We start from the raw sequence: 12,500 nt of genomic DNA on the forward strand, positions 1-12,500 counted from the left end.
AGTCATGGGGAACACTGTAGTGTGTGTGTGTGTGTGTGTGTGTGTGTGTGTGTGTGTGTGTGTGTAGATCTCTGGAGCAGGACACTTTGCTGTTGACCTAGTCTGTAAGACTGGATTAATCCTACACATATATACGCAACTCCTTCACAATCAGGGGACGTAATAACTGTTGTTATGATCTACCTTTCTCTCTCAGACACATACACTGTTCTGTGTCTCACACAGTGGTAAAAGACCAATGTCCTTAATACAAGTCTGTCTGCTTTACTTACTGATATAAGCACAGATGTGTGCGTGTGTGTGTTTGTGTGTGTGTGTGTGTGCGCTCTTCTACCTAAATTAATCTAAACTTAGACAGATACATTTCAAATTCATGTACATACTGTATTTACTGCGTCCCTGTAAGCACGTGTAGTGTGTCAGGTGTGTTACTACAGCAACACAAGTTATTTAGCTTCAACACGCCTCAAAGAATGTTTCCCTCCAGTGTGTATTCAGCCCAAATACCATCAGGAGAAGATGTTCTTATCCAGAGTAACTTCTAAAAGCGCTGTAATCCTTAAATTAATGCTAAGGGTAACGGAATCGAAGTTTTTATATTAAAATAACTAACAAGATCAAATATTTGTTATAAATTCTTAGATAGTGGTTTCATAAAGTCACTGAATGTTGCCCTGGCAACAGAAGGCTGCACTTGGGACCCTGTCATGGTACACAACCTCCCACGGCGCTCAGAAATGATGTCATTGAAATGATGGTTCCACCTGAACAGATGTGTCCCTCTGTTCCTCAACAGCTGGGGACAATGTCAGGAGATGATAATGGTAATAAAACCCAAGGCTGGTCTCATGTGAAGGGATCACACAACACAACACAACAGTGGACAACACCACTCACCGCTACACTGCACAACACAATACAACAACACAACACAATGCTACACTGAACAAAAAACCGCAACGTTACACTGGACAACAACACAATACAACAGAGGACAAAACAACACAACGCAACACTGGACAACACAACACAATGACAACACAACTACACTAAATAAAAAAACACAATGTTACACTGGACAACACCACTCACCGCTACACTGCACAATACAACACAATGCTACGCTGGGTAATGGAACATTACACTGCACAATACACCAGAGGACCAAACAACACAACGCTACACTGGACAACACAACACTACAAAGCACAAGGCTACACTGCCCAACACCAGACAGCACTACTGCACTACTCAATACAATACTACACATTACAATACTACACAAAACCGCACTGCAAAGCACAACACTACATTGCAAAACACTACACTACACAAAAGTACACTACACTAACACTACACTACGTTACACAACAGTACACTAAACTAACACTACAGTACATTACACTAAACTACATTACACAACAGCACACTACACTAGCACTACTCTACATTACACTAACACTACAGTATACTACACTACATTACACAACAGTACATTACACTAATACTACACTACATTATTCTACACTACACTAACACTATACTACACTACATTACAGAACAGTACACTACACTAACACTACATTATACTACACTATACTACAATGCCCAACACCACATTACACTACATTACATATCTGTTATTATTTATCTGCTGTTATTTAAACGCTGTTACTAATCTGTTGTTAGTATGATTCTGTTATTAATGTTATTAAACTGTTATTAATCAGCTGTTATTAAGATGACTAATCTGTTATCAATTTGTTGTTATTAATATGTTATTAATTTGGTATTATAAAAATGTTATAATTAATCTGTTATGAGGATGTTGTTATTAATCTGTTATTAATCTGCTGTTATGAGGATGCTGTTATTAATCTATTATTAATATGTTATTAATCTGTTATTATATGCTGTTACTATCTGTTATTAATAATATGTTATTAATCTGTTATTATATGCTGTTACTATCTGTTATTATTATGCTGTTATTAATCTGTTATTATTATGCTGTTATTAATCTGTTATTATTATGCTGTTATTAATCTGTTGTTATTATGCTGTTATTAATCTGTTATTATTAATATGCTGTTATTAATCTGTTTTTTATTAATATTCTGTTATTAATCTGTTATTAATAAGGTAAGCCTGTTGAAAAAGATACAAGTATCAACCTAGAGCAGCTACTATTACTAACACATGTACTAACAGTGGTCTAGTAACAGTGGTCTAGTAACAGTGGTCTAGGAGCGGTTGTCTAGTAACACTGGTCTAGTAGCGGTTGTCTAGTAACACTGGTCTAGTAGCAGTGGTCTAGTAACACTGGTCTAGTAGCAGTGATCTAGTAACACTGGTCTAGTAGCAGTGGTCTAGTAACACTGGTCTAGTAACACTGGTCTAGTAGCAGTGGTCTAGTAACACTGGTCTAGTAGCAGTGGTCTAGTAACACTGGTCTAGTAACACTGGTCTAGTAGCAGTGGTCTAGGAGCAGTGGTCTAGGAGCGGTCGTCTAGTAACACTGGTCTAGTAGCGGTCGTCTAGTAACACTGGTCTAGTAGCGGTCGTCTAGTAACACTGGTCTAGTAGCGGTCGTCTAGTAACACTGGTCTAGTAGCGGTCGTCTAGTAGCGGTGGTCTAGTAACACTGGTCTAGTAACACTGGTCTAGTAACACTGGTCTAGTAACACTGGTCTAGGAGCAGTGGTCTAGTAACACTGGTCTAGGAGCAGTGGTCTAGTAACACTGGTCTAGGAGCAGTGGTCTAGTAACACTACTCTTCATCTTTCTTTCTCTCTATTCCCACCTGCTACCTTATTCATCAAGTACTGTCAACACACTAACAGACACACACACACATTTTAGTGAAAACATAAGTGATTGGTCCCCGCTGACTGTTGGGAATTCAGCTAGGTGATGTCATGACCCAGTCATTCTATATCTATTCTTCTGAAGTGTAAAGTGTCCCACTTACAAATGGTGGACAACCATGAAACACTCGCATACATAAATGCAAACATTACCATAACAGTAACCATAACTGTAACTGTAATCACAGAGGTGTTTCACTAAAGCACATCAGTAAAGGTGCACACACACACACCCAGTCACACTTCAGTGTTCAACACCCAATCTGTAACAGCATTCCTAGTATTCCTGTGTTTGTGTGTGTGTGTGTGTCTGTGAGTGTGCATGTGTATATGTGTCTGTAAGCGTATGTGTGTGTGTGCATGTGTGTGTGCGTGCACATGTATGTCTGTGTGTGTGTGTCTGTGTGTGTGTATGTGCATGTGTCTGTGAATGTATGTGTATTTGTGCATGTATGTCTCTATGTGTGTATATGTGTGTGTCTGTGTGTATGTTTGTGTGAGTATGTGTGTGTGTGTGTGTGTGTGTCTGTCTGTGTGTGTGTGAGAGTATGTGTGTGTGAGTGTCTGTGAGTATGTGTGTGTGAGTATGTGTGTGGCGATAAGTGTTTATTTCTGTGTGTGTATGCGTGAGTGAGTGTGTGTGTGTGTATATATATGCATGTGTGTGTGTGTGTATGTGTACATGTCTGTGAGTGTGAGTGTGTGTATATACGTGTCTGTGTGTGTGTATGTGTGTGTGTGTTGGGGGGTAGATGGAGGGACATTCCAGCCTCACATTTCCCTCTTCAGTTAATGAATGGTGTTTCCATGACAACCCTGGAGCTTGGAGATTAAGTGCTAAAGAAAAAAAATCAGACAGAAACAGAGTCTTTATGTGTGTGTGTGTGTGTGTGTGTGTGTGTGTGTTTAAGAGAGACAAAGAAAAGAAACTCCCAATATAACAGTAATAAAACATGTCTATCATTTTCAACATCAAATGCATGGAGGTACTTTAGAACTACGTCCATGTTTATTTCAGTATTTAACTTCTGTGTAGAGCTACGTCCTTGTTTAGTTCAGTATTTAACTTATGTTTAGCGCCACATCCTTGTTTAGTTCAGTATTTAACTTCTGTGTAGAGCTACGTCCTTGTTTATTCAAGTATTTAACTTATGTTTAGCACCACATCCTTGTTTAGTTCAGTATTTAACTTCTGTTTAGGCTAAGTCCTTGTTTAAGTATTTAACTTCTGTGTAGAGCTACGTCCTTGTTTATTCAAGTATTTAACTTATGTTTAGCGCCACATCCTTGTTTAGTTCAGTATTTAACTTCTGTTTAGGCTAAGTCCTTGTTTAAGTATTTAACTTCTGTGTAGAGCTACGTCCATGTTTATTTCAGTATTTAACTTCTATGTAGAGCTACGGCTATGTTTATTCAAGTATTTCACTTCTGTTTAGAGCTAGGTCCATGTTTATTTCAGTATTTAACTTCTGTTTAGGCTATATCTATGTTTATGTAAGTATTTAACTTCTATTTAGAGCTTCGTCCATGTTTATTTAAGTATTTGACTTCTCTTTAGAGCTACATTCATGTTTATTTAAGTATTTAACTTGTTTAGAGCTACGTACATGTTTATTTCAATATTTAACACAAACATACACACAGACATACACACACACACACACACACACACACAGACACACACACACACACACAGACACACACACACAGACACACACACACAGACACACACACACACACACACACACACACACAGACACACACACACAGACACACAAAGACACACACATTTTCATGGATAAAATAGCACTGTGATTAATTACTGACCTTTGTACTAGTCAGTTTTTTGGTTAATAATAAACAAGCATAAGTAAACCTGAATCTAAATGAATACTGTGGTTACTGACAGGTCTGTCCCAGCTGTAGTGTCGTAGAAGTGCTCGTGGTACTCTAGTGCAAACTGTGCCAACACCTCATCATAACAGCACGACACACTGATGCATTACCCTGACAAACACTCACACATACACACACACACGTACAAAAAAACACACACATGCATATGTGGCATAGAACAATATATAATCAGTGCTGTACAAATGTGTATATATATTTATATGTATGTATGTGTGTGTGAGTGTGTGTGTGTAGATCCCTGGTGTAGGACACTTTACTGTTGACTTAGTCTATATGTAAGACTGGATTAATCGTACAACTATATCACATATATACACACCTATACATGTGTTTATACCAGGTCTGCCTTCTTACAGCACTCTGCATCCAATCATGATGCCCTCTGCTGTTCATCAGGCTCAGTAGAAAGTGGAACAGGCCAACACTGAACACTACTGAACAACCAATAGTGAACACAACGGAACAACTGATACTGAACATTACTGAACAACCAATACTGAACACTACTGTAATAACAGATACTGAACAGTACTGAACAACCAACACTGAACACTAATAACAGATACTGAACAGTACTGAACAACTGATACTGAATACTACTGTATTAACAGATACTGAACAGTACTGAACAATTGATACTGAACAGTACTGAACAACCAATACTGACCACTATATTAGTAACATATACTGAGCACTACTATAATACAGATACTGAACAGTAGTGTAATAAGCAATACTGAACACTCCTGTAATAACAGATACTGAACAGTACTATAATAGCCGATAACATATTAAATAACAATATTAAATATTTAAAAATTAAGTATTTAAATATTAATACATATAAAGTTGGCTAGTCCTTTGGTTGATTTCCTCCTACAGCCCAGACTCAGAATGCATTGCTACAGGGGTTTTGTTATTGAGTCTTCAGCCCAATATGAACACTGGTGTGCAAACAACATTTCCCCCGAAAGCTGTTAGACCTCCCCTCAGACGACGCGCAGGGGGCCACGTCGAAATACTTAATGAGCATTTCACATTGTTACCACAGGCAACCAACACGGCTACAGAAAATCTCCCAGGGCTCTCCTATTCAAGTGTGTGTGTGTGTGTGTGTGTGTGTATGTGTGTGTGTCTGGGAGTGTGTGTGTATGTGTGTGTGTCTGGGAGTGTGTGTGTATGTGTGTGTGTCTGGGAGTGTGTGTGTGTGTGTGTGTCTGGGAGTGTGTGTGTGTGTGTGAGTGTGAGTGTGTGTGTGTGTGGGTGTGTGTGTGTGTGTGTGAGTGTGGGTGTGTGTGAGTGTGGGTGAGTGTGAGTGTGTGTGAGTGTATGTGTGTGTGTCTGGGAGTGTGTGTGTGTGTGTGTGTCTGGGAGTGTGTGTGTGTGTGTGTGTGTGTCTGGGAGTGTGTGTGTGTGGGTGTGTGAGTGTGTGTGGGTGTGTCTGGGAGTGTGCGAGTGTGTGTGTGTGGGTGTGTGTGGGTGTGTGTATGTGTGTGTGTGTGTGTGTGAGTGTGAGTGGGTGTGTGTGTGAGTGTGGGTGTGTGTGTGAGTGTGGGTGTGGGTGTGTGTGTGTGAGTGTGGGTGTGTGTGTGTGAGTGTGGGTGTGTGTGTGTGAGTGTGGGTGTGGGTGTGTGTGTGGGTGTGTGTGTGAATGTGAGTGTGTGTGAGTGTGTGTGGGTGTGTGTGTGAGTGTGGGTGTGTGTGTGTGTGAGTGTGGGTGTGTGTGAGAGTGTGGGGGTGTGTGTGTGTGTGAGAGTGTGGGTGTGTGTGTGGGTGTGTGTGTGTGTGTGTGAGAGTGTGTGTGAGAGTGTGGGTGTGTGTGTGGGTGTGTGAGTGTGGGTGTGTGAGTGTGTGTGTGTGTGTGTGTGTGTGTGTGTGGGTGTGTGGGTGGGTGTGTGTGGGTGTGTGGGTGTGGGGCAAAGACCTAAATAAAAGAGAAGAACTGGAGAAGAGAAGGAAATGAGAGTGGGAGAGAGAAATGAATGAAAGAGAGTGAGTGAGAGAGAGAGAGAAAGAGCTCATCACTTATTTTGTAATTGTTGTTGCTTTTTTGTATTTTCTGTTGTCTGTTTTTCTTGCTGTAATGCTTTGGCAATATTGTTCTCATAAGAGCCAATAAAGAGACAGAGACAGAGAGACACTGAGACAGACAGCCTTGTGCGTAAGCTGGTAGGTTGAACTGCACTGCCATCTTGTGCTCATCTCTGTACATTACAAGTGTGTGTGTGTGTGTGTGTGTGTGTGTGTGTGTGTGTGTGTGTGCGCACGAGAGAAAGAGAGTAGCTCCTGATCTAATTGAATTAAAGTTTCTGGGGTGTTTCCTGCTATCTGACCTCATACGTCATCTAAATGACTTTAGTAAACCCTCCAAATAAAGGGAGCTTTCAGGAACAGGCACACTGGAACCACAAAGATGAGTCATGAACAGTGTGATGAGCCTCACACACAATGACAGGATCTTAGAATGACTGACTGAGTGAATACCCTCAGAACTAAATTAATAAAGCGGGGCAGTGCCTCTTTCAATGCCTGTTTCAGAAGGGGAATAAAATGTTGAAAATTTATAATTGTGTATTAATAACTTATAATTTATCATTTATTTGTTCTGAGGAATGAGGCTCCTGCCATCATCTCCCGTAGCAGCATGACGTGTGCCTGTGGGGACAGAAACCTCCAAAACACCTCCAGACACCTCCAAAACAACTACAAAACCATTAGGAATCACCCTCTGAACTAAGATCTGGAGATAACAACAACCTCCCAGAGATGTGGTGTGAGCGTCAGACCCCATGCACACGGTCAGCACACATTCCAGACAAATAAATAAATATAGAGATCAAACAGAAATGTGTTTCTGGATCAGTACCTTTTCAGTACTGAACGCATCACAACAAATCTGACAAACTCAGAACATACTGTTTTCAAATAAACATAACGTTTATTGTGTTATAAAGACCTAATAATCAGTTAATTTTCTCTTCTATTTTGATGAATATTAATGCATTTTCTAGTGGCGAAGTGCTTTCTGATAACATTTATTAAAATGTCTAATATTGTGTCCTGTAGCGTGTACTGTAGTAATATTGTGTCCTGTAGCGTGTGCTGTAGTAATATTGTGTCCTGTAGCGTGTGCTGTAGTAATATTGTGTCCTGTAGCGTGTGCTGTAGTAATATTGTGTCCTGTAGTGTGTTGTAGTAATGATAGCTGTGTCCCTGACGCGCCTGCTCACAATAACCTTCATGACCTCTGACTTGAATTAGAAGCGCAGCTTGCAACTAAACTGAGACTTGTCCAAATGACAGTTAGCAAAAATAGTAAAAATACTATTAGAAAGGGTATAAATTGTTATTATTCACACACACACACACACACACACACACACACACACACACACACAGTCCCTTACCCTTTGACGACTCATCAGGACCAGAGAGCATCCCATGTCTACATAGAAACATAGAATGAAAATTCTAAACAGCACACACACACACACACCTCTCTCTGTATGTGTGTGTCTGTCTAAGGTTCCAGTAAGACACCTGATCCTCTATTAAAGGGTAAAACTGGTAATGAGGTTTCAGCTTCCACACTACAGCAAGACACTGAAACATTAATAATACAAAATACAGGCCAGACCCCAGCGTGTGTGTGTCCACCTGAAACAACAATACATTCAAAATACCTTCCACAGACCCCAGCGTGTGTGTGTGTGTGTGTGTGTGTGTGCTGATGAGAGTGTCACAGAAATTATACTGACTCTTTATCAGTGATCGTTTTGTGCTCACAGGATAAAGGACAGGACAAGACAGGACAGGACAGGACACAGGACACCAGACAGCTACTCTCTGCATGTTTCTGGGTGGCAGACCACTCTCACAACCCGCAAAAACTCAACCCATTAATAGTGTGACTGATACACAAACACACACAACTATATCATCATCATCACCACATACACCATATCAGTGTCACTGCTGTATTAAGAATCAGTCATGCATGTCTGTCCAGCCGAGTTTCCTGCGGTTGCACGCTGATCACGGACCGCGTGTGGGCCATCAGACTGACCACCACATGGAAGCGCAGCTTTCATGAGAGAAACTGGACCGTTATGGGATGAAGGGAAAGAAACTGAGAAAGGGAGAGGTAGGAAGGGCAGGTAGAGAGAGAGAGAGATATTACTGACAATATCGGCTTTACTCACAAACTTTCTCTTCAGTTTTCCTTTGCCACTGCGGGAGCTCCTCCCTTCTGTATGGGCGGAGTCAAACTCTGACCCACCCAGCTGGTCATCAACTGAGACGCTCTTCCTTAGATATGCTGCCCGGCTACGGAAGTGTGAGAATGGAGACTGTGACCGGGGGCGGGGCTCCACAACGCCCGGCCCTTCCCGATGCCTCGCCCCCTCATTATCGTCCTCCAATTGCCAGGCGTCACCTACAAAACAGACAGAGACATTACCACAGATCAACACATCAAACACCACCAACACATTCATCAAACAACAACAACACAGTCAGCAAAATACCACCAACACAGTCAGCAAAATACCACAAACATAGTTAGCAAACACCAACAGTCATCAAACACCACCAACACAGACATCAAACACCACCAACAAAATCATCAAATACTACCAACACAGCCACCAAACACCATCAACAGTCATCAAATACCACCAATAAAGATCAAACACCACCAACACAGTCATCAAATACTGCCAACAGCCATTAAACACCAACAACACAGATCAACAGTCATCAAATACCACCAACACAGTCATCAAACACCACCAACACATCATCAACACAATCATCAAATACCACCAACAGTCATCAAATACCATCAACACAGATCAACACAGTCAGTCATCAAACACCATCCTCAATCTAACATGTTTGTGGTTTCCATAAATGTGCCTGTGAAGAGAAAAAGTTATAGAGTGTCACAATTGGCCCCTCCCTAGCATCCTGTCGTCATGGTAACCCTAGCTTGTGTCTTCATTTTGCTTTGCTTCAGTCTCGTGGCTGGTCATTGTGTGTCCATACCTATTCGTCTCATCCTCTACTTGTGTAACTTGTGTGTTGTCTTTGGTTTGCTCTGTATTCTGGACCCTCTCGTGCTGGCTCAGGGACCCTGGAATGTTCTTAACCTCTCTGATTCTGCATCTGCCCTTAATAAGCGTCCCTCACCTCAGCGCATGCGTCTGCTTCGTGATCGCCCCATGTTACGAGAGTCACGAACATTTTTAAAAAGAAAGCAAAATTAGTCTAAACTAATTCATTTTACATCTTTTTATTGTGATAGAATTTTGCCATGTTTGCTAAGTGATGCCTCAAAGGTAAAGATGTAGATTTAAATCACCAGAAGAGCGTGAGAAAACCAAATGGCAAAAAAACAAATGTATTTTTGCCTTTATGAATTTAAGCATAATCATTTGTGAAGTTCTCCATTAATTTTACAACCCTATATAACTGTGTAACTGTTTAACTGTATGACTGTATAACTGGACAATGTAACGGTGAGCGGTAAGGAGGTGGACATGTGTGTGGAGAAGAGCAAGATTTATTAGGGGCAAATCGAGAGTTGTTGGAGTAGTCCAGGGTCATAGAGCCAAAATGGAGAGTACAGGGATACAGTATAAACAAAACAAGGGCTAGGATACACAAACCAAAAGCCCATGAAGGCAAACTGGGGAAGCAGGCTATAACAAAGACGCTAGGAAAACTAAGACTAACAAACACGAAGGCCAGAAGAAACATGTAGGCTTACAAACAGGCAGATACAGGCTTTCAGGTATTAAAACATTCACATTCAGACATGCACAACCATCAATGAACAGCCAAGACACAGGGAACATGACAGGGTTTAAATATATGAACTCAACAAAACTAGAAACGAGGGACAGGTGTGGAAACTCAAATGAGGGGCGAAGAAACGAAACTATGCCATGGAACTAAAATACACATGACAGGGAAAACATGGAACATGGAAGATGGGAGGGACTGACTGACATATAACTGGATAACTATGACTGTATGACTGTATAACTGTATGACTGTATAACTGGATAACTATGACTATATAACTGGATAACTGTATGACTGTATAACTGGATAACTATGACTGTATAACTGTATGACTGTATAACCGGATAACTATGACTGTATAACTGGATGACTGTATGACTGTATAACTGGATAACTATGACTGTATAACTGGATAACTGTATGACTGTATAACTGGATAACTATGACTGTATAACTGGATAACTGTATGACTGTATAACTGGATAACTATGACTGTATAACTGTATGACTGTATAACCGGATAACTATGACTGTATAACTGTATGACTGTATAACCGGATAACTATGACTGTATAACTGGATGACTGTATAACTGGATAACTGTATGACTGTATAACTGGATAACTATGACTGTATAACTGTATGACTGTATAACCGGATAACTATGACTGTATAACTGGATGACTGTATAACCGGATAACTGGATGACTGTATAACTGGATGACTATGACTGTATAACTGTATGACTGTATAACTGGATAACTATGACTGTATAACTGTATGACTGTATAACTGGATAACTGGATAAATATGACTGTATAACTGTATGACTGTATAACTAGATAACTGTATGACTGTATAACTGGATAACTATGACTATGACTATATAACTAGATAACTATGACTGTATAACTGCATAACTATGACTGTATAACTGGATAACTGTATGACTGTATAACTGGATAACTATGACTGTATAACTGGATAACTATGACTGTATAACTGTATGACTGTATAACCGGATAACTATGACTGTATAACTGGATGACTGTATAACCGGATAACTGTATGACTGTATAACTGGATAACTATGACTGTATAACTGTATGACTGTATAACTGGATAACTATGACTGTATAACTGTATGACTGTATAACTGGATAACTGGATAAATATGACTGTATAACTGTATGACTGTATAACTAGATAACTGTATGACTGTATAACTGTATAACTATGACTGTATGACTATATAACTAGATAACTATGACTGTATAACTGCATAACTATGACTGTATAACTATGACTGTATAACTAGATAACTGGATAACTATGACTGTATAACTATGATTGTATAACTAGATAATTGAATAACTGGATAACTATGACTGTATAACTGTATGACTGTATAACTAGATAACTGTATGATTGTATAACTGGATAACTGAATAACTGCTTAAAATGTTTGTTTAATATTTATTTATGTTTATTGTTTATTACAGATTAAACTAAATTAATTTAAAGGGATGTTTGTTCACACTTGCATAAATAGAATATTTTTTAGAATTCTTGAATAGCGTAATACTGGAGGTATGAAGGATAAATAATCTCTAAAACTGAATAACTACAAATTGTCCAGCTAAATGTTTATTCGTGTAAATATCAAGTATTTTTCTGTGGGGTTTTACCACTCAGGATACCAGAAATGACCAGTATGTTTAATTACCCATTGGACGTGTCTTTAAGGACTAAGACACAGTAGCAGGGGAAACTGTCCCAGAATATCGGGAGTCCAGGACCGTGTGTGGAGTGGACTCTATGTAGGCTACGTTTGTGATGGGTCAGGGATTTCTATGATTCATCACTCATAATCCATAACCATGTCCAAACATAAGAGAGACACAAAAG

The 12,500-nt window shown here is 39.8% G+C and overlaps 1 protein-coding gene across 4 annotated transcripts in view; it reads right to left on the minus strand.

The window, feature by feature from the left end:
- ankfn1b (ankyrin repeat and fibronectin type III domain containing 1b) overlaps positions 1-12,500 on the minus strand; it is a 109,784-nt gene that overhangs the window by 58,704 nt on the left and 38,580 nt on the right. For all 4 annotated transcript variants that reach the window (XM_035530429.2, XM_035530430.2, XM_035530427.2 and 1 more), the window contains one exon: positions 8,987-9,219. In XM_035530429.2, coding sequence (XP_035386322.1) covers positions 8,987-9,219 — 233 coding nt within the window. The remainder of the gene's footprint in view (positions 1-8,986; positions 9,220-12,500) is intronic.

The sequence above is a fragment of the Electrophorus electricus genome, chromosome 14 (assembly GCF_041902795.1).
Source record: "Electrophorus electricus isolate QZ-2024a chromosome 14, ASM4190279v1, whole genome shotgun sequence".
Lineage (NCBI taxonomy): Eukaryota > Metazoa > Chordata > Actinopteri > Gymnotiformes > Gymnotidae > Electrophorus > Electrophorus electricus.